Below are 23,342 nucleotides of genomic sequence, written 5' to 3'. Positions count from 1 at the left end.
TATACGAGGCTTATTGATAAAGCAGTAAATGTGACTTTCTTTGATTCAATGTGAATATTGATTCAACACAGGGAATGTTTGCTGAAAGTCACATTCACATAGTTATCTTGACTAGATTGACAAGATTGGCCAGGAAGGGGGTCTAAACACCTGGTGTTGAAGTGGTTAAAAATTTGATTCCTTGCAACCAAGCCAGTGGTGTATAGGACTTACTAGATATCTCCCTCGTTTCACTCGTAAAACTGGCTAACTGGGTTTACCAAAAAGTCTTCATGAATGAAATTGTATACCTTGCCTACAATAGTATTTTCATCTTTAGTGAGATTCTTTTAGTAAATGTGTGCATAAAGGGATATTGGGGGTGTTGCTTTTCTTATAAAAACACTGTGACTGTTCATGTATAAGCTGACTCTCTCACTCTGTTTTAAGAAAATGTCAAGGCCTAAATTAATATCTGCAGAACATAAACAGGTAAGGAACTGCAGTAAAGTTTGCCAACATCCCCAAATAGATATAGCTGACCTACGCTAGAGAAAACTCTAGCGTAGAATACTGATGCTTTATTATTTGAAGAGAAACATCTGCATTATAGAATATTTTGGGATAAAAGTTTTCTGTACTTGGGTAACAAAATAATAATAATATTAATAATAATGTGTACGAATTCCCACAAAGCAGAACATATTAATGAGGTTAATTTTAAAAGCTTATTCTGTGCTTATTTTGTGCATTGGCAAGGAATACATTACACTGTTTTCTAGTTCAAATGCATTTAAAATAGCAGTGTTACATAATGCTAGAATTATTAACCGTAAACTTTAGATTTCTAAAAAGTGCATACCGTATATACTCGAGTATAAGACGAGATTTTCAGCCCATTTTTTTGGTCAGGGCTATCTGGTTAATCTCAGGTGTTATTATCTGGATAATCCCAGGGTCTAGCCTTGCCTGTACCCCTGGGCGGAGTGTGACTCTGTCATATTGTGGGACAGCCAATGGGAGGCACTGTAATGTATGTACACTACAGCAGCCAATCACTGGGCTTCTCTCAGCCAGTGGTGCATGCTGGGATAGAGTACATATATTGGTGGGATCTGCCATGTTCTCAGACTAGCTGGGACCAGCCATGGAATACGGCTGGGTCCTGTTCAGACTGCCGGCTAGGTTGAGGCCTGGGGGTGGGCATGGGCTGGTGTGAGGGAAGAGGTTTCCCTGAGGCTTCCAACATGGAGGAGGCCTGAGATGCTGAAATAGGAAGAGAACCGGGACCAGTGCAGGCTCTTGAAGTACCCTGGAACTAAGTGGACTTCAGGAGAATAGTCAGTGTATTTCCTGATTGAGGATCTGCATCCATCCTGTCTGTTTGTTACATCAGTGGCTATCCGCTGTCTCCTAGGTAGATCTACACTGATACATCTACAAAGTCTGGTGAGTCTGGAGCTGCTTTTGGTTACCCCTGGACACCTAGAACCCCTAAACCTCTCGCCCCAGTGAAAATGTTCAATAAACCGTTTACTTAGTGTCAGAGACCTGCTGCTTCTGCGCCAAGCCGGGGTTCCCGTAATGGGCCAAGGACTGTCCGTGGAAGAACGCTCTCCAAAAGGCTCACAGAAAGTGACACTCTCCAAAAGACTCACAGGAAGTGATGCTATCCAAAAAGACTCACAGGAAGTGATGCTATCCAAAAGACTCACAGGAAGTGATGCTATCCAAAAGGCTCACAGGAAGTGACACTCTCCAAAAGACTCACAGTAAGTGATGCTATCCAAATCATTTCCTTCACTATTTAAACCCAGACTCCACACCTACTCATTGCTGGATTGTCTCTTCAACCGCCCTGACGTCTCCTGATCCTTGTTTCCAGTACCATTGATTATCGACCCGGATTTACTTTGACCTTGTTTGCCTGCAGCCTGCCTTTGACCTCAGAACGTTTGACCATTCTTGTTTGCCTATACCCTTGACCTCGGATTGCTTCACTGGACTGCCTACGCCTTCTCCTTTTGTACTTGCTCTGCCTGCTCGGTGTGACCTCGGCCTGTTGACCTCGGATATCAAGATTTACAATACCCTGCCGCAAAACCAAGGAGTGGCCTGCACGGTGGAACCGCCTCTGGCCCTCCTGACACTCACTGTCTATAAGGACTCTGTCCCCAATACCAGAGTCCCTAGGACACGAGCTGCAAGGGAAGCCTCCTCCTACATCCAGTATCCGCACAGGTACGTGATACTTAGCATTTTACTACTGGAGTGGACATCAGTTTAGAGGCAACAGAAGAAGGGCGGTTAGTGCTATTGGGTGGGCAGCTGAAGATCATACCCTAAACAGACTAGAATTGAACCGGGCAACCAGCGGCTCCTACGCGGGTAGCGCTACAACAGTATAAAAAAGTACTACAAATTAACACAATCCTCACTCCACAGTAACTATTTTATTTAAATAAGAGTTAATTAAAGCAACACACCAGCTAAAATGTGCTGTTTTGGGGAGAGCATGGGAATGTTAGAACTTTTTGGCTATACATAAACATTAATGAATATTAATGTTTATGTAATATTAAGTAAGCTACAACTTCTGTCCATAGTTAACTGTGATTTAAAGTATATTGTTCTGCTCTTCTCCCATTTTCTCATTCCTTTCTTTAATTTTACTGAACTATTTGAATCATCTTCACACAAGGTGGACAAGGCTATGGTTTAATATTTGACCTTTGCTAGTGTCTTTAGGTGATCCTAAATCTACAAATGTGGTCCATTATTATCCTTTATTATATGTCCTGTAACGTTTCATTCATAGCCTAATGTTACAAGGAATAAACTGCATACTGTTTACCTTCTCTTTGCAGTATACTGGGGGAGCATTTATTATGCAACATGTTGATGCTAAGTTGGCTCGCTCTTCTGCTAACTCTTCCGCTTTGGTTGATGTTAGTTTAGGCAGCCTCCTGCCGAGCGCTTTAATTAACCTGTGACAATAAACAAATCCACATTCATTAGTAACAGTTTTATATACCAGGCCTTGCTTCAAGCTAAAACTCTGTGGCTGCCTCATTATGACAAGCAACTTCCAAAGTGTAAATGTAATTGGCAGCCCAGCAAACAACAAGAAGGGTGTACATATTTTATTTTAAAAATATAATAATGTGGTAAACGTTTTCTAATACAAACCAAACTATACATGCATGTAAATTAACATGACACTATTTTAATAGTAAATTATAATTGTTCTGATATCCAGCATGATCTCGGATTGTATGTTTCCTATTTGATTCTATCCAGTGTTACAATGTTAAATTTTCTCAGTGTCACAAAAATGTTTTAATCTTGTAATATTTTACATTAAGGAGTTGGATCAATGTCTCCGGTTTTCATTAATTTATTAAGATATAAACCATAATCTCCCATTCACACTTTTGTGAGTATGTGCCTGCGTGTATGTGCATTTGTGTGTGTTGTGTACAGGGCAACTCTTTCATTTCAATGGACTGCCTTACATACTGTATGACAATTGTACCAAACAAGTCCTTGCACCCTTTTTTTCAAAACATGGCACACCAAATTGCATGGTGCTTTGTTACCATGTGTTTTGGTGTGATTTCACCCATGTGAATGCACATAGCTCAGCGAGGTACATTGGGGTTCCATTAACAATTAATGGCACTGGAGCGTGTCTTGAAAATTACATGCATTTTGGTCCATTGAGGCAACTGCACAAACATTCCTGTCTTTTGCACATTGCTGAAATACACAAATTTGAATGGGGGATAAAATTGACATTTCCATTGTCCTAAATATCACTGTAAAGATCTTGTTATAGATTATCTCCCTGTGATTTTCTCTTCCCCGTTAAGTGGTTTTGATGCATCGTCCAAGTAGATAAAAATATTAGATAGCTTAGGTTGCAGGGCAGGCAGACTTAGGGCTGGTGCAGACATAGGCAATCCGGGGCGCGTGTCCCGGGACCGCGCGGTCGTGCACAATTGCACACAGCAAGGTTCATTGATTTCAATGGGGTACATCCATGCGGCAATCGCAGAAAAAAGGTACATGTACCTTTTTTTTGTGATACACGATGCATGGCTGTTTTAGCTGCGATTGTGTTCAGTTGCACAGGCGAAACTGCGGCGGGAAACAGCTCAATCTGCCTGGTGCGACTGGAGCGCCATTACAAAACAATGGCACCACAGCGCTATCGTCGGTGGTGGGTGACCGCGCGGCAATTCACGGATCGCCCAGGTGTGAACCTGGCCTGAGAGGTCTGGGAGAAACAAAGGTACTCTCCCGAGCATCAGAGGTAGGATGTTTTGCAGTATGAGACTTAGATTTCTCTTGCTGGGTCATAAGAGCACTCTGTCCCCCACTTTAATAAAGACATCCAGGGTGGCACCAAAGAGATATTCTCCCTAAAGGGCATGTGTAGTAAGTGAAGGAGTGATTCATTTAATTGCCTTGTTTCTGGGTTATACATAGTTAATGTCTGAGCAAACACAATTGTGTTTTTTAGCATATTCCTCAGAAACCAGTTGAGATTGAAACCAGAGAAATTTAGAGATGTTTCTAAAATGTTAGACTCTGCAAATTGTATCTCTTATCTCTGTTTTTGTCTTCTTGTTGTTTACTTAATAAATTCCCCCCAAGGTTGTCTCATGATCCTTACTATCATGAGAAGTCTTGTAGTTTTATATACGTGCATGGTTTTAATTGGTTTATGCTCCACCATCCCCCTTGTGTTTCACATATAACCTTTTGTTTTAACAATAAACCTTTGAATATAGAGTGAATACACAAGTTGGTGTGACTCTTCATTCCCAAGTACTTGTCTGAAGCTGACAGCATGATCGAATCCTGGGAAACCTTAAACGAGAAAGTTCTACCAGGATACGTGAGTTCGAGGCCCACTACTGGGGAGTTCAAGTCCGCTCAGAGTAACTTTCCCGTGGGTTAGAGGCCCATTACTGGGGGTTTGGGGTCCCTGCATAGTAAGTTTCCTGAGGAACCCTAACAGTAAGTGTTTTTTGCACTGCTGTTCTGCAGTCAGACATGTAAGCCTAAGAGTTCCCCTTATATGCACAGGCAGGAGACTCATTCTGGATAAGAGATATGCAATAATCATAAGCTCATTGAAACAGTAGTGTAGGCAAACAGGAATAAGTTCCAACTGATTAAAATCTACGAAGATTAATTCAGGTGCCATAGCCATAACACCCAGGGTTTGACAAATGGACATGACAGCAATGGCAGATTGAAGAGCAGGCACTACCAGGGAGAGCAAGGATTTGGAGAGGGTCTTCAGACACTTGTCATCCATATCCTTAAACACTTGCTGACCAGAGTGTTGAACCCCCTTCCTGTCCAGGCCATTTTTTAGTATTCAGCGCTGTGGTACTTTGACTGACATTTATTCAGTCATGCAACGCTGTACTGACATTAATTTTATAGAATTTTTTTTAGGGACAGATAGAGCTTTCTTTTGGTAGTATTCAATCACCACTGGGGTTTTTATTTTTTACTATATAATGAAAATATTGAAATAAACCCTTTTTTGCCTATGTTAGGTAATAAAATATTTATCAGTACCCACATTTTTTTTAAATATAAAAGATGGGTTCACGTCGGGTAGAAAGACATCAAACTTGTCAAGCTTTAAAATTGCGTGCGCCTGCAAAATCGCAAAAAACTACCATGTCTAAAATTGCCCATAGGCGACGCTTTAAAAGCTTTTCCTGCTCATCAGTTTAGTGTTACCAGTGATGGCACAGGCAAGCAGAAACAAAAAAAAAATGTACGCCCACCCGCTGGGAAGATGTCATGTTTTTTTAAGGTGAGAAATGGTTGGGTCAACAATAAGAAACGTTTACTGCTTAATAAAGCCTGTTCAACAGGTATTCCAGAGCAAAATGCTTGGGAGAAAGAAAAAAGGTTGTCAAAATTAGACTAGTCACCATACAAAACCAGGTGCAGTAGTGAGTATACTGGGAAATTTTTGACATTTTGGTCTTGAAAGGGAGCCCAGACTAGTAACCTAAAAGAATTAAGACACAAGTTGCTCCATGTACCCAATGCATCAATAAGGCCCAAAATTTTATTTTTAAGCCTAGAAGTAATGTAAGAAGATTGAGTCTCCTTAGGCACAACCCTATCCAAAAACAACAGATTACACTGATCATCAACCTCAGTTGAGTGTACACAAACAGCTGCAACTGTAGGTATATCAGAGACAGACTCTGGAGGAGAAGGCGCAAAAGTAGGATTGTTTCTCCTACGCTCTGAGTCATCAGTCATGGTAGTGATTTTCGATATAAAATATGTCATAACTGCAGAAAGTTCCTCCCTGAATAATGCAGAGAAAGGAGCCATGCCAACTGGAGCAAGTGAAGACTCCAAGAAACATGTGGATTCAAGTAGAGGGAAATGACCCAGGGTACTGGCACCAGGGCCTTGTGTAGGAACACTGCAAGCTGTCCTGGAGCTGCTATGAATTGTGAGCTGGAAAGACCTGCAGGACCACTTCCTGCACCCTTATGATTTGACATTCTGCAAGTAAGTAAGTGTGAAATGTCCAGTAAACCCACACACCAGCTGTAGAAAAGGGGAGGCTATATAGCTGACTGTGACCATGTCACTGTAAGACAACAACAAGGAGAAACTCTCTCAGTGACGTTTACTGCTCTTTACGCTGTTTCATTTTTTCCTGCATATTTCTTTAGCATTTTCTTAACATCTCATCAAACAAATGCTCTGGCAATTCGAACATTGTCTCCCTGTTTTGTCAAAGCTAAGTCCAGTTTGCTGGACACAGGTCTCTGAAGCCTCCTCAACAGAATCATTGACAGGTGATGAAATTCAGATCATCCCCGAGTGCAAAATAATCTACACCAGTCTTCTCCTCTCAAGCTTTGGACAATTATCCCATCTGTTCATCTGTTATATGCTCTTTGTCAATTAGACAGAAAACCATTTGGTTGTGTGTCAGGCAGCATCCCTGTTGTTATATGTATACTTTTTGATTCCTATATGTATACTTTATGTGCTGCTTTTTAAAATATATTTACTTTGTGAAAAAAAATTATCTAATATTGCTCCATTACCATACATCCCAACTTTCAGTGATGAGAAAGAGGGACACCTTCCAACACAATGCATTTATAGGCAATGGACACCCCCAGTTTTATATAGGAAATGGACCAAACCCCGTCACTCCTCCAGTTATGTAGACCAGTGCTCCCCAACCTTTTTATCGCCGGGGACCGGTCAACGTTTGATAATTTTACCGCAGCCCGCTGAGGGGGGATGTTGATTGTTTATATTTTAGATTGTTTTGATGTAATAATATTATTTAATTGTATTTAAGCATGCCTTCAAAATAAAATACAGTTACACCAACAAATGAATATAAAGTGATTTAACATTTTAACTCACTAGAACGCTAAATCAATGAGAACCCTGAGCTTGTTTCTTTGCAATATGCCGTCCCACGCTGTGATTGGCTGAAGGTCACGACGTTGTGCACGCTGTCGCCGGGCAGAGCGGGGGATCGGAACTGCAGGCGAAGGACCGCTAGTCGCCGCGCTGCTGCGCCTACGGCCCGGTAGGAATTGATCCACGGACTGGTACCGGTCCGCGGCCCGGGGGTTGGGGACCACTGATGTAGACTATTAAGAATTTATATGCCAAAAATGGTTGGGTAAACCCAGAATTATTTTTTTAACATTACTTTTTCTTTATACTTGCAGTTCAAACTAGCAAATAAGATAATTAAAGAGATACTATAAAGGTTTTAGTGCAGAATAACACTTTAGGTAGTTAAGTAGAACATTTCCGTGGATATTTGTACATCAGACTAAAAAGAGGGAGAACTGAGAAGGAAAAATACAGAGGGATTTCGTTTCAAATGAGAGATAGTTCCTTTAAATGTGTGCCTGTTGGGAGGTTGCTGTGTTACTGTAGCTCTTTGTGCAAACCATGGGGACTGGTCTATATTGTTCTTCTTTTCCATTGTTATGCCTTCATATCATCTAAAAATGTGTGGTTCTTCCACGTCAGTAATATACTTTCTTACTAAATGTACCCACACATATTATATATTGTTTTTTAGAGGACAGATAGGGCTATATAATTATATCACATATGTGTACCTAACCCCTCACTTAGTTTGAATAAAATAAAAAAAATGAGGAAAAAAACTAGAAGAAAACACTTTTTTCACAAGTTTTGATTATTTTTTTTTTTTTTAGAATTTTTTTATATTAATTATAGTATAAAAAATATATTTATATATAATTTATATTTTCCTAATTTTGTTTTACACTTTATTTTAATTTTTTTACACTTTGTAAAAAAAATAAAAATAAAATAAAAAAACTTTTTTTTTTCTTGTCAGTTTATATCAAGCAATCACTATGACAGCTTGATAAATTAACTTTTTTATTTTATTTTTGGCTATTAGGCTGATCCAAACTTAGGAACAGCTAATAATAACCTTAGAGACTGATCCTGACTTTAGTCAGATTCAGATCTCACTAAAAGCTCTTTGATCGTGCCTAGACGATCAGAAATGATACATTTCACTAAAAAGATATTACATTGTATCCTTTCAGTGAAATGTATCTAAACATCGGGCTCTCGAGCTGTCAAAACAAATAGCAGAGAGGTGAGGTGAGTCACTGCTGCCTCTCTGCTATTTTGAGCTGTCAAATACGGGATCGCAAATTGCGGTCCTCTATTTGCATGTAACGGCTTCATTCTTTCATTAATGAAAGGAAGAAGCTTTTACAAAAAGCTTAATTATTTCATTAATTAATGCCTCAATACTGAGACATTAATGAATGACTGTTAAATGCTGAGAATCAGCAAATACCGGCATTACAAAGCCTGATATAACTCGTCACGTACAGTGTACGTGGCCAGTCATATAGGCACAAAGTGACAAGACGTACACTGTACGTCTTCCGTCACGAAGGGGTTAATATTATACTTCAATAACTTCTTATACACTATTTCCAGCTCCTCAAAAAATGCCTTTTATGTCTTCGTAAGCTTCTTCTGTATGGGTTTAAGCACATGTTAATGAGATATTGAACATTTTACCACTTATTCTCAAAGCACATACTGTGTTCTTTTGTTTACACATGCAAATCTAATCTCATACTAGAAAGCTTACTTTTAGAGAAATTGAATTGGTCCGGCTTTCCTACGCTGAGATTAAAATACAGCCGAAGAGTCAGAAAATTGCTTCTGTGGTGTGTTTGAAGCAGATATTTACAGGAAAAATTTAAATGCATTTTATGGCCTCAGTGAAGCATAATACAATGTTATCATGAAGAGCTTCAATAACATCCTTAACTCCATCTGAGTTAATTTTTTAGCTTGAACAATGACTTTTCTTGATTCTTTTGACTGCTGTAAACCACAATAAATATACATATAAAAGCAAACCGGTGACTTTCTCATGTAGGACAAAGCATCAGGTTTGTATTACAACGCAGTCCTCCGGCAGCATATGCCCATTACTTCAAAAAAAGGAGGTACATGTAACTCCACGCAACAGTGATGGTACTTGGTGATTGGCCTAATGCTGTCACATGGGGTCATGTGACAGCCAGCACTCTGAAGGTTCCAAAAAGAGGTCCAACTTTGCTCCCAGTGGCTGAACAGAGAAGTGGGGAAGTTAAAGTAAGGTAAGTATATGCTGCTGGTTATGGCGGTATTAAAGTGAGACTGTGGCTAAAGCTAAACTCCAGGCCAAACGATAAAGAAGCTGTTTTACTTGCCGAGGGATTTCAATTTCTCTCCATTCACTTTTGAGATTTACACAGTTCCCACACAGCCCTGCTCTGTCTGACAGGGTAGAAGATCTAATTTTCTTCTTCTGCAGTTCAGTAACCCTAACAGATCTCCCACTTCAGACTGTGACTGAACAATAAATGGATACCATTTCTCTTTCACGCTGCTCTTCCCTTCTATCAGCATGATCTTTGAGCTGCAGCAAAACTGTCTCTTTCTGTTGCTTCTCCCTTCTCCAGTCTGACCTCTGTTATACAGAGACTGCAAGGGGCTGCTACCAAATCAAGTCCAGGTACTTACTCTGGATTAACAAATACATCTCTTAATTGTGCAGTGCATGAAATAGGCTCCTTTACCATAGACTGGCTCCTTTAATCATAGACATATTCATGTGATTGGACACTGGCAAACAGATTTATGGAACAACCCATATAACCCCTCCCACTCCCAGCAATCCTTTTCCTCAATTTTGCTAGTGTCCTTAGGTAAAGGATAACCTCTCTCTACTCAGAGTTGGCTTCTGGCTAAATCTACTTCTACAACCTGAAGAGAAATCTCCTCTCAACCTAGTTGCATCTAAGCCAATGAGGCTGTGATCTTGCTGCTTCCCAATGGGTGCCCCATTAGACATTCAAACTTGGCACATTCATATAGCGAGGTGCAGTTAGTTGCTGGGTGCACTAGAGTCCAGAGTCATTGCCTCCATCTTGGTGGGGCCCTGTCCCTAAAGGCCCCCTCCCAAAATGGGTAAAGCAGGGAGTCTATCCCCTGTTATGGGTCTTCAAGAACTGTGGCGGTTTTGAGTTGAGCCTCAGTCCCCCTTAAAGTTAAGGGTCAGCCCCCTACTATGGTTGTCCCTGGACCCCTGCCTTTTAGCAGTGAGGGGTCGGCGGTGTGATACTTTTTGGCTAGGAGCGGTGTTTTGCACAGTTTCCAACACTTTAAAAGATGTGTCTCAGACATGAGCAGCCTGCGACACTTTCTCCCACTGCGGATTGGATTTTGTTGCAGGGCAAATTTACTAGCCCCAACTAGCTAAAGCAGCCAACATGTTCCATATCTGTGCCCCATGTTTTAGTGCAGGCCTTCACCGGGTTATCCAGCAGACTTCAGTCATGAAACAATGGTCGGCTGCACACCTTCTGCTCTGCAGCAAAAATTGTCTCCTCAGGTATTACCTATTCCTCCTTTTTAACAAGAGAGACATTTCCAGCTTCCATGGTATAACTTATTGGGAAGGTTTCTACACTGATAGAAACTGCTGGATGCAAAGGGTGTAAGCATCCTCAGTCAGAATCCCACACCATGTAACTTGTGGGATAGGACAGCAAGGAGGTAAGGAGGTGGCGAAGGGATGGCAGACATTGGAGTTATAGGACTCCTAATGGGAGGAACACCCGTCAGCCACAATTTCTTACAAGGCTTAAAGAAATCATCGAAGGTTTTGGTAGACCCACTTATATTCACTTTTTCGCATTTTGAGCAAAGTTGTAGCGTACTGCATAACTTCAGAGCATTTATGAGGACAAGAAGCCGTTCTTACCTCTGCTTAAATTCTGAGAATGGATATTTATGATAATCTCCACACAGCTCGTTACCCTCACTGATATAGTTTTTAATTTCTTCATCTAGCTGTGATTTCTGAAAGAGAACACAGTTGTTCATTTTGTTGAGATTTGGTTGAGTCTGTTATAAAAATGTCTCTAAAATGTCATACTTTTTTTCATAATAGTACTGAAAGGGGATGTCTACATGTGCAGTTACAGCACATTCTAACATAATTTACTATAAACATATGATGCTGGCAAAGGTGTACAAAGCTATGAGAGTGTACATACTGTATGGCTAATTCACAAAGAAATGTGGCTAACCATAAGCTAGTTAAGAGATGACATACCTAGTATAAAAATGTATTTCCTGTTATGTTATAGGGCAGTGGTGGCGAACCTTGGCACTCCAGCTGTGCCAAAACTACAAATCCCAAGATGCATCTGCCTCTGGGAGTTTTCTGTGGCTGTCAGAGCCTTGCAATGTCTCATGGGACTTGTAGTTCCAAAACAGCTGGAGTGCTAAGGTTCGCCATCACTGTTATAGGGGCTAGCTTACATCTGTTAGCTACTTTGCATTCATATTTTATACAGATTTGATTTGAAAAGACAGTGACCTGGATCAAGGCTTAGGATGCCAACACCCCTGAGAGTCGTATATCGAAAAGTCAGAAAAGTTGGGGTTTTTTAGGCAGCCGACTGACAACTTGCACACCAAGAATTTCTTGAAAAAGTATATTTTAATTGATTAAAAAGCAAATAGAATTGATAAAATTGACAACATGATTCCCCTATAAACTCACTCCACATCATATTTTATACAGGAAAAATACTGCATGAGGTGCATACTGATTTAATTGAAGTTAACAAAGTACAAAAGACCATAGTGCATGTTTTGCAGGTATAAAACACAGTGCACATGTGCACGGTGGCAGCAATCACACATATAAGATTGAACATGCTGCTGCCTTTGAATGGATGTTATAATGATAAATACTCATACTTATGTTGCCTTATTTGCTCCAGCAACACAGCATGCAGGTTTTCAGGAGCTGCTGTTATGTTTGAAACCAGCACCTTTCACACTTTTGTGAGCCATTGTGGTGCTTGTCATATTTTTAAAACAGTACTGGAATAGATGCTATTAATCAGAGCACTATTTTAAAATGTCATCTGGTCTCTGCTGCTCCTAGACACCTCTGTTGGCCTTAGTGCTGGAACCACTGGCCTTTCATGACAGTGGGGATGCAACACTAATCCCAGGAGCTGAAATTATCAGCCCCTGGGCTTTCAAAGCTTCTACAGTGTGCTCCATAGGTCTTCTATGGGCATCATCTACCTCCATCTTTGAGACAAGTCCCTTAGACTTCTATAGGGCTCTACTGTGCAGCCGGGGCCAGCAGTGAGAATAGTTTTGCACTGAATATAAACAAATGCAGGAGGCCCGGGTGCTTGATCTCAGCAAGTATGCATCTGCCGAGGGAGAGGGTGACCTCGGTGATGTGGCTCTTTTTCAGACCATTTTCTGGTCTCTGGAGATGGTTGTGCATGAATATCCCACTAGATTAGCGGCTTCTGATATACTCAGACTTGCACCAACTTGAACGAACTCTGGCACCAACAACCATGCCACAGTGAAAGTCACTTAAATCACATTTCTTCCCCATTCTGATGCTCAGTTTTATCTTCATCAAAACGTATTGACTATGTCTACACACCTAAATTTATTGGGTTGCTGCTTTGTGATTGGCTGATTAGATATTTGCTTTAAGCAGTTGAGCAGGTGTACCTCATAAAGTGGTCATTGAGTGTATATCTGCCACTTTAAGATGTGAGCCCTTGCGAAGGTTTTAACTTCAGCAAAATGTATTGACCATGTCTACATCCCTAAATTCATTGAGTTGCTGCTGTGTGATTGGCTGATTAGATATTTGCTTTAACAAGCAGTCGAACAGGTGTACCTAATAAAGTGGTCATTGAGTGTATGGCTGCCACTTTAAGATGTGAGCCCCTGCAAAGTATACCATCAGCAAGCTCCCCTCTCACCCCCCCCCCCCGCCCCCCCCCCCCCCCAGGTTTATAGGAAAATGTTTTATATTTTGAATATGAGGTGAGACCTGAAGTTAAAGTCTGTCCCTGGTTTAATAACTAAAAAGATGAGCTCCCTGCAAATAAAAAAAGTACCTACCAGTTGTGCGCCTGTGCCACTGAACTTTGCTGGGTTTAACCAAAGCTTGCTGAAAAATATCTTCTGCACCTGATTTTTTGAGTGTCGAATGCCTGGTACCAGTGGCGTAACAATCGCCATAGCGACCCAGAAGGCCGCTATGGGGCCCGGGCACAGCGGGGCCCGGCCAGGCCATCCCTCTGATGCCGTGTGGGCCTCCTGGGTCGCTATGGCATATAAGGGTGCTGGCTCTCACTGACACAGCTCAGCAGCGGCTATGAAGATCACTGACAACCTGTCAGTGACGTGTGCAGCGGCCGCGGCGCGTTTCCCCTCACAGCCGCTGCAGAGCTGTGACAGCCAGCAGCTGCGGCAGAAGAGGCAGGCATTCGCAGGGGGAGGCGGGGCCCGCCTAAGAGCAACCCTGCCTCCTCTTACATCACTGGCCAGCGACCTAAGAGCAGACGGGGCACGTCGATAGAAGAGGAGGCGGGGCCCGGGGACGGAAGAAGAGGCAGGGCCCGGCAACCATGAAGGCGACCACGGAGGCGGACAGCGTTGACAGGTAAGAGGTGTGCAGCCCACCTGAGACCCTGCAGAGCCCACTATAGAGAGTCTATGGTTGGCTCTGCAGGGTCACTCTCAGGTGGGCTGTTTGGTATAGCAGGTGGGCTCTGCAAGTGGCATAACTAGCAATCACGGGGCCCCATACAAAATTTTGCTTATGCCCCTGCCTTGTACCCTACTCTATGGTTTCATCTTCTGGCCTCTACATCACTCCAAGACAAGTATTGCTGCAACACCTGGTGCAAGGAATCGATGAGTGAAGCAGGGGACCAGGCATCTAACATACCTGGAAATGTGCTCGATTCTTTTAAACACAACGAGATTCAGAGGCACGGGTAGCAGGACAGATAAGTATTAATTATTTTCTTTGCATGGAGTTCTTCTTTTCAATTTCTTCCGGCAGAGCTGCTTTAAAATATGAACCTGCATTACAATTTGAGTTTATACTGATCACATGATTCAAAAAGATAAGTGTTTTCCTACTCTTATTTCTTTATTTCACTGGTGCTATTAGTAAGGCCTGACTGTGGGTCCCCTATCTGAGCAGACCTTTTGTCCTTTGACTGACTGTTCCTTGTTCTGACATGGTTGGAAATTATCCCGGTAACTGCTTTTAGCTGTCGGTGATGTGATGCAAAAGAGCAAAGATGAGTTTGGTTTAATTATGGGTTATACAGCGATAGTTTGAATTTAGCTATATTCTAAATATAAAGGACTGTAAAAAGGACAGTTTGCTTGTGTTCAAGTGGAAAAGGAGTCACAATACCTTTTTATCTAGACAAGAATTCGCATTTTCTGAACTGCAGCACTTCTTCACAATCTCTGTAACAGATTCATAAAGCTTTTCAACAAACACTTCTGGCAGCTTAGTGTTTCTCCTTGCTATCTCATACATGTACCTGCAGATGAAAAAAAGACTTCAGAGGTGAAAAAACTTTCCTTTTATCTGGTCTTATTGAAAACAAGCATAAAAATAAAAGATAAAGCATTATTTAATGTTTTTATATTTCATGGAGAACTCTGTTAGCGCAGATGGATTAAAATAATACTTTAGAGCAGTCTCATATCCCACTTTCACAAAATTGATTGCAAGTAATGCCAGAGTATTCCTGTCATGCGGCAAGCTTTGGACTTTGCGTACACTTTCTATTTGATCAAAGGTCTTTTTACAGGCAATTAGCAAACAACAGTGCAACCTTTGAAGTCGAAACTCTCAATAATGTTTTATAAAGTGACCTAGATGTATGTATACACACCCGCAATGGCTTCTGTTGCCCCACTATGCCCAAATGGTGGGCTCCTCTGATTTGAAAAAGTCGGTCCTATAGTTTTGCCATCAATTCCTCCATATGTTGTATATGATACTTTTTTTTTATAATACTTTTCCTCTGTCCACTCAAGGAAAGAAGGTGGTACTATAGATTTCCGGTGTCATGGTCTGGCTGCACTAAAAAAAATAAAGAAGATTCTTCTTTGCTGATGCTATCCTTTCTGGGAAAATTGGAAGAAGGGCTAATTGTGGTGTATGTCTTACCACTGTATCTGTCATATTTTCATATGTCGCAAACACTGCTGACCAAAAAAGTTATTTGGGGGCAATCCTACCAAATATATATATATACACACTTCTAAAAGTAATCACTTTGCTAAGTGAACAGTTTTTACTCCTTTCGTAAATAAGGCCAAATGTTTAATGCAATGTTAATGTATATATTGTTAATGTAATACAGCAGGGAGGGACCTAAAAAAACTAAATAATTGCAAAAACTATGTTAAAATTTACACAACCGCATGTTTTCTATTGCCTTCAAGAAAACAATGCATGAGTAGGACCAGAATTATTTTTTTGCCTTGCAAGTGGAGTTGGGGATCCCACAGCAAGACAGGCCGGGCCCTAAAATCATCATAATTTAAAAAAAAGTTTGTTGACTAATTCATTCATTGGCATCTCAACTACTTTGTTCCTAGTGTGCAACACATTGCATAGATCTCCATTTATAGAAAAGTGACCCATGTAAATGTTCTCCACAGTAATTTCAAAACTAAACAGTAAATGCATTTAACTATATGTTGAACAGAATCAGACTCCTAGTCAGGTTTAGGGCCCCCATTAGAAATCATGGGGCCCCATACAGCCTACCTGGCAGGGCTCTCTCCCCCCCCACCCGCCCAGTCACCTAGATGAAAGGAATGAGGGAACGTATGTGGCAAATTTGCAGTGGTAAAATGTAGCCTAGGTACATAAGAGAGTACAGGGATCAGAAGAGAGTACAGGGATCAGAAGTATGTAATGTACATAGTACAAGGGTCAGGAGTAACACAGAGTACACCGGTCAGGAGTAAATAACGCGGAGTGCAGAACTGTGTTACATGCTCCTGACCTTTGAACTCTGCCTTACATACTCCCTACCTCTGAATCTACATTTCTCCTGACCTCTGAACTCTGCCTTACATACTCCTTACCTCTGAATCTACATTTCTCCTGACCTCTGAACTCTGGCTTACTTACTCCTTACCTCTGAATTCTACATTTCTCCGGAACTCTGCAATACATACTCCTGACCTCTAGACTCTTTGTTACTGCGTTACAGCGTTCAGCATTAATTAAGGCAGAGTTCACAGGTCTGGAGTTTGTATTGCATACTGCAGCATTCAGTAACTCTAGTCTCTTTTGATAGCTTCTTGTTTGATGTACACAGACAGATTAAACAGCTAAAGCTGAACTTTAGGCATACAGCTTAATTACACAAATGAAATACATATAAGGAAACTGCTTTTATTTCAACGACTTGGTATTTCTGTCTGCCCAGTCCTAACATTTAAACAGCATAGCCACACAGCAGAATCCTGCCTAGCAGGGCAGGAGGTCTGATGTTTCTCCTGCTGCAGTTAAGTAACACTTAACGACCTTGCCCCTTCCTCCACCTGTGACTGGACATTAAAAGAAGAAGCAGCAGACTGATGAGCTTATCTTTCTGTCATTCTGTAATCTTCTCCTATCAGCATGTTAGCACCTAATCACTGCAGCACAAATAATTACCCTTTTGTATTGCAAGAGGATGATACCAGGTCTCATTCAAGTACATACACTGCTTGTATTTTTAAAAATACTTTTAAAAGGTGTATAGATGAATAAAGAGCTGTATTTATTTGTCTTTTATATCTTTCTGGAGTTCAGCTTAGAATATGTTGGAATTTGCCTTTAATGCATATATCACTGTTTTTTGATTGGTGCACAATTATTTACTATATCATTCCAAAGTATTATTTTATTGGATGTAGTACAAGTTCTTTCCAGCATGCTTCCAATTGTATATTTAAATGTCTAGATTCTCATACACATCTAAGGTTTGCATTGTTGCTTTTGTGCATATACCCTTTAACAGAACATTTGGATTGATTATTATCTGTGTTTTATGTTATATAAACTCAGTAAAAACAGCATGCTTTACACTGTCTGTGTAATGACCAGCTACCTTCCTGATTGGCCTGGAAGCTGGCTCCATGCTAGCTGAAGTACCGGTATTGGTACTCGGTAGCAGCGAGTACCGAAATATAAATATCGGTACTGAACAGATCTGAACCAGGTAAGAGTGTAGCTGCAACTTTAAAACAGTTTCTTGTTCTTAAAATACTCTGTAATTAAAGTTACTTTCTAAGTGCATAGCTTTCCAATAGCTTGGCTTTTAAATGCCACATATTTTGCACGTTCATTATTTAGCTTCTTATACTACAGGACTAATGAGTACACGTTTAAAACAAAACTTTGATTTGTACGAGACATAAAAAAAAAAAATTAAAATAGGTATCCGACTTCTAGAGTTTAACTTTGGTCTTTAAATAATGCAACAAACAGTATGACCATATAAATATAGTACTGAAAATGCTTACTTTTCAAGCTCTTGATTCTTGCCTTTTTTACATAGCTGGTCACCAGATGGCAATTGAAGCTTTGGAAGCGTGATAGGCTCAGCAGCACTCATAGAATGCAAGCAATGGAAAGTATCGATTGGTGCTTTTTTACAGCATTCAGTAATTCTAGTGTCTTTTGATAGCTTCTTACATACTTGTTTGATGTGCACAGTTAGCTGAAAAGATAAACACTTAGTTACATCTGAACTTTAGCAAACCACTAACTACACAGATGAAATACATAGAAGGAAGCTGCCTTCATTTCAGCGAATCTCTGTCTGCCCAGTCCTGACATTTACACAGCATAGCCACATAGCACAATCCTATCTAGCAGGTCAGTAGACCTGATATTTCTCCTGCTGCAGTTAAGTAACACTTACAGGCCTTGCCCCTTCGTTTGCCTGTGACTGGACATTCAAAGGAGAAGCAACAAACTGATTACCTTATCTCGCCATCACTCTGCACTCTCTTCCTATCAGCATGTCCCTTGTTAGCACCTTAACATTGCAGTACAACTGATTAGCTCATTGTGTTGCATCCCATACATTTGGAGATCTGCTATACAGAGATTGCAAGAGGCTGATACCAGTTCTCATTTAAGTACATACACTGCTTGTATTGTAAAAAAAAAGAAAAAATACATTTAATGAAGTGTCAGTGAATAAAGAGCTGCATTTAGTTGTGTCTTATATATCTTTTTGGAGTTCAGCTTAAAATATATATTTTTAATTGGAATGTAGCTTTAATGTTTAATCACAAATTTTTGATTGGTGCAGAATTATTTCTATAGTGTTCCATAGGGGGCTAGTCACAAAGGAGCCGAAAGATCCAGCCGTAGCTTCGGCTGATCCTTCGGCTCTCTTTGGCTGTCGGAGCCTAGTCAAACCGAAGGGATGCTGTACGGGCTATTCACAATAGCCCGTACAGCAGCCGAGTCAAAGGCATTTGCTTTGGCTCCACTGAGCCGAAGTCTCAGCCGAAGCGGGGCGAACGACCTGCCAAAGGCTGGCCTTTCGCCCCGCAAATGAAAGCTGGGCAGAGCCAGCCGTGATTTAACAGCTGGCTCAGCCCAGTTGTAATGACAGATCAGCGTCCCCAAATAACCTGGGAACGCTGAACTGTCATTAAACAATAACAATTGGGCAAAGTCATTGCTACCTCCACCCAATTGGGTTTTTATTACTATTTTTTTATTTTTAAAAAAATCTTTATTTATTTTTTAATTTAACTATTTATTTCCATTTTTAAAATCTTTTTTTTTTTTCAACCTTTTTTTTAAAAACTGTTTTCATTGATTTTCTTCTCTGGTTGGTACCACAGAGATACTGAGCAGAATAGCCGAGCCGAATGCTGCTATAAGAATAGGGGCGAACGGCAGCGAGTGAGCTGCCGGACCTTCAGCTCAGCCAATCCAGATGTTGGATCGGCTGAGTTGAAGTCTGTCTGCACTTCAGCTCAGCTGAACATGCAGAGCATGAAGTGCAGCGGAAGGCAGACGATGTAAGGCTGATTTGAGCCGATGTACGGCTGAAATCAGCCATACAAGCCAGAAGTGAATAGCCGAACTTAGTTCGGCTCACTTCACTACGGCTGAGTTATTCACTCGGCTGCCTTCAGCAGCTTTGTGAATAACCCCTATAGTGTTATTTTATTGGATGCAGTAAAAGTTCTTACCAGTGTGCTTCTAATTGCATATTTGAAAGTCCAGATTCTCATACTCATCTGAGGTTTGCATTGTCTATGTGCTTTTGATAGATAGACCAGGGGTCAGCAACCTTTTACACACCGAGTGCCATTTTTGCAACCATCAGACAACCGAGTGCCATTGAACAATAGTGCACCATGGTATTAGCAAATTTCAGTTTTTGTACTCATAGTTGTACTGCTAATAATAAGTTAAACTCACTAATTATTTGAATGTGTTTATCTTGCCGTTAGCAGCACATCCTCTGGTTGGTAGTGAGGGCTCTCCTGTGGCCGCATCAGCCAGTTTGCCCGCAGTAGATCCCGTCACTGAACCCCCTGCGCTAAATGAAGCCCCCGGCCGCAGGTGCAGTGGCTCCCTCCACCGCCTCTCTGCCACCTGCACCGCTACAGATGCGGCTCTCTAATCGCGCAGCCGCTCGCTTCTCAAGGGTATACCGAGGTGATCCGGGCTGGCTGGAGCAGGCAGATGCGGCCTTCTAATCAGGTATGTTAGAGGGCTGCACGCTGGGGCCTCCCGAGTACCCCTTGAGGAGTGAGCGGCCGCACGATTAGAGAGCCGCATCTGTAGCGGTGCATGTGGCAGAGAGGCGGCGGAGGGGGGGAACCATTGCACCTGCGGCGGGGGGCTTCATTTAGTGTGGGGGGTGACGCCCGCAGGCCCTCGGCTGGTGGTATTCAGCATTGCTGTATAATCATTATACCACCCAGCTACAGTCCCCCAATCCCCCCAAGCCAGCCATCACCCACAGACTCCCCAACCTTACCTACATCCAGGCTGCAGCACCTCTCCTTGGCGGCCAATGGAGGGGAGGGGTCACAGGAGAGGGTCCTCACTCATGCTGACCCACATACCAGGATGTGGCTGTGGGTGCCTGCAGAGACGGGTATAGGCTCCGCCCCCATGCTGGGTATAGGCTCCACCCCCATGACGGGTATAGGCTCCACCCCCACCAGGCTAACAGTGATGTGATCACTGTCAATGACAGGCAGCCGCCTGTTGTATTCACAGCACACACGCCGGAACATACTGCTGTCCCTCCTCCAGCTCTGTGTCACAGACTTTAGTGCAGTTCATTGTACAAAAGTTTTTACAATGAACCGCAGTAAAGTCTGTAACACGGAGCTGGAGGAGGGACAGCTGTCAGCACACACTGCGGGGGTGCCCCCCCTGGATCCGCCACTGCTCTGTGCACTGTGCTCTGACTAATGATGGGCAGTATGGTGACAAAATCAGGCGGGGAACAGAAGATCCTTTCAGTCCGGCAGGCGGGTGAGCGATTCTCCTCCTTCGGTGCTGCAGGTAAAGAATCCACCAGGCAGGACCTCGAGCAGACCGTCGAGGGCCTCCTCAGTGCGGCTCCTCAACTGGTCACGTCAGGGAGGTGGGTGGGACTTCAATCTGACAGCCGGCTCGAGCAAGCTCTCAAATGCAAAAAAATTAGTTTGCGTGCCAGCCGATGTGGCCTCGCGTGCCAAGCCGGGCACGCGTGCCGGGGGTTGCCGACCCCTGGCATAGACCATTCACAGAACATTTAGATTTATTATTATCTTTGTTTTATGTTATATAAACATTTTAAACTTAATAAAAATAGCAGTGAGTGTGTCTGTCGCTGGTGTGGAAAAGAGGAGGAGGCAGCACTACATTGATGGTGCAGCGGTGTATGCCCCTGGAGGGGCAAGGGATGGGAGGATGACACAAGGGACAGGCAGCCAAGGGGAAATGACTGGAACGAAGGAGTGGGGAACATCTGTGGTACAGGACCGCTGTATGTAGAAGTAATTAGGCAACGCATTTCGAAGTTGAAACTTCTTTTTTTTGTCTCAGTACAGTTTTGTGTAAGCGTTTGGGCTCTGTGTAATGACTGGGAAGCTGGCTCGATGCTGAAGCCGGCTTCCTGGCCAATCAGCATCGAGCTGGCTTCCCGGGCAATCTAGAAGCTGGGCGGTGGGTAATGACAGGCCACCTGATCGCCCAGGAAGCCGGCTCCATGCTAAATGAAGGACAGTTATTGGTACTTGGTATCGGCAAGTACCGAAATATAAATATCAGCACCTGTACTCGATATCGAAAAACCTATATCGGTGCATCATATAAAAACAGCAAGCTTTACACTGTTTATGTTCCTAACATATTTGTCTTACATTGTATAGTTCACTGTAACATTCTCTTCTTCCATGTAAACTAAAGTATGAAAAATGACAAAGCAATGTTCATATTTTATGTAGTAATTGGGACTATTGTCTCTTATTTGTTCTCATTTTCACGTTTAATAATCTGTCATTGAGTTCTGAATAACAGATACTTAACTAATGAGTTAATATTAGAACTCATTAGTTCACATTATCCTAGTGAAAAATATTATCTTCCATTGTCAGTTTGCTGAAATGCAGAAGAACACAAATACAATGGAACAACCTATAATTCCAGAATATTTAATTTAGTTGAGAATGTTTATGAGAACAAACATGGAACAAATATTTGCTAATCTTAAACGAGAAGTGTGGGGACAGTAAACTATAATCTCCCTGCTGCTTAGAGCCGCCATGGGACCTCTCCCCTCTATGTTCCTCCAGTGCTTATTAGCCCAATCTGCTGACTTTGGCTCACTTTCCTTCGGGTACCCTAGCACAGTCAACACCACCTCCTACGGTACTAATGGTGGGTAAAGTTCAGTTCAAACTATTGAAAAAAATTGTAACCCCTGACAATAGTGACGAGCTCCGAAAACTATAGTAGCCAAATCTTGTTAAAAAAACAACAACTTTTGAATAAATACTGTGTGGCAGGGAGCAGCTTTTTTAAAAGGCTTAGGCCTCATTCACACAGCTAAGTGTCAGCCCGTACAGATCCGTGCGGCGTGCACGGCTGTATCGGGCTGTTCCCGGGAAGGACAGGTGCTGTGTGTGCTTGTACGCAGCAGCCTGTTCTTCTCTATGGGGGTACGCTCACCCGAGCTGCACATCCATGCTGGTGTGGGTGTCCGTACTCGTATGCAGACAGGATGGATCCTGTCTGCGTCCGAGCACAGACACCCGCACAGATGTGCAGCTCGGGTGAGCATATGGCGGCATACGGCCACGTACTCCCATAGAGAAGAACAGGCTGCTGCGTACAATCACACGCAGCACCTGTCCTTCCCGGGAATGACCCGGTATGGCCGTGCACGCCACATGGATCTGTGCAGGCTGACACTCAGCTGTGTGAATGAGACCTTAAAGGTCAACTTTAAAAATACACAATTCCTTTAAATTACATGCTCAGGGAATGCCTTAAACCTGCATGTGAAGTGACACACCGGTAGAATGTACTAAAGCAAACGTGACATTTATAAAGAAAAAAATACTTAATATTTAAATTGCCTCTAAATTACATTTCCCGGCTGCTTTGTTCTGCTTGTAAACAACGTAGCAGGGGATTCTCTTCAAAGTATTTACCAGACTTATTTTAGATGAGGGTCTGGCATGGATTGTAAGGAGAAATCCCACTAAAAAAACAAGGTGTAGACCTCCCCTTTAAAATCTATACCAGACCCTTATCCTGGATGAATCTGGCATGAATTTTAAGGGAGACCTCATGCGAAAAAGAAAAATTTCGTCCCCCCAAAGTCCATTCCTAACCTCTTAAATCCCCACACACCCCCCCCAAGCCTTCTGTTGTT

General features: G+C 42.1%; 1 protein-coding gene across 1 annotated transcript in view; it reads right to left on the bottom strand.

Moving 5' to 3' along the window:
- Positions 1-23,342, bottom strand: part of GC (GC, vitamin D binding protein) — a 97,714-nt gene that overhangs the window by 13,064 nt on the left and 61,308 nt on the right. The window contains exons 8-11 of the mRNA XM_018553545.1: positions 17,956-18,152; positions 14,831-14,963; positions 11,327-11,424; positions 2,834-2,966 (exon numbers count right to left, since the gene is read on the bottom strand). Of these exons, the coding sequence (XP_018409047.1) occupies positions 2,834-2,966; positions 11,327-11,424; positions 14,831-14,963; positions 17,956-18,152 (561 nt within the window). The remainder of the gene's footprint in view (positions 1-2,833; positions 2,967-11,326; positions 11,425-14,830; positions 14,964-17,955; positions 18,153-23,342) is intronic.

This window comes from Nanorana parkeri, unplaced genomic scaffold (genome assembly GCF_000935625.1).
Source record: "Nanorana parkeri isolate BGI_ZX_2015 unplaced genomic scaffold, ASM93562v1 scaffold124, whole genome shotgun sequence".
NCBI classification, from domain to species: Eukaryota; Metazoa; Chordata; class Amphibia; order Anura; family Dicroglossidae; genus Nanorana; species Nanorana parkeri.
The sequence above is the reverse complement of the archived record's forward strand: the minus strand, read 5'-3'. Positions and strand labels throughout refer to the sequence as shown.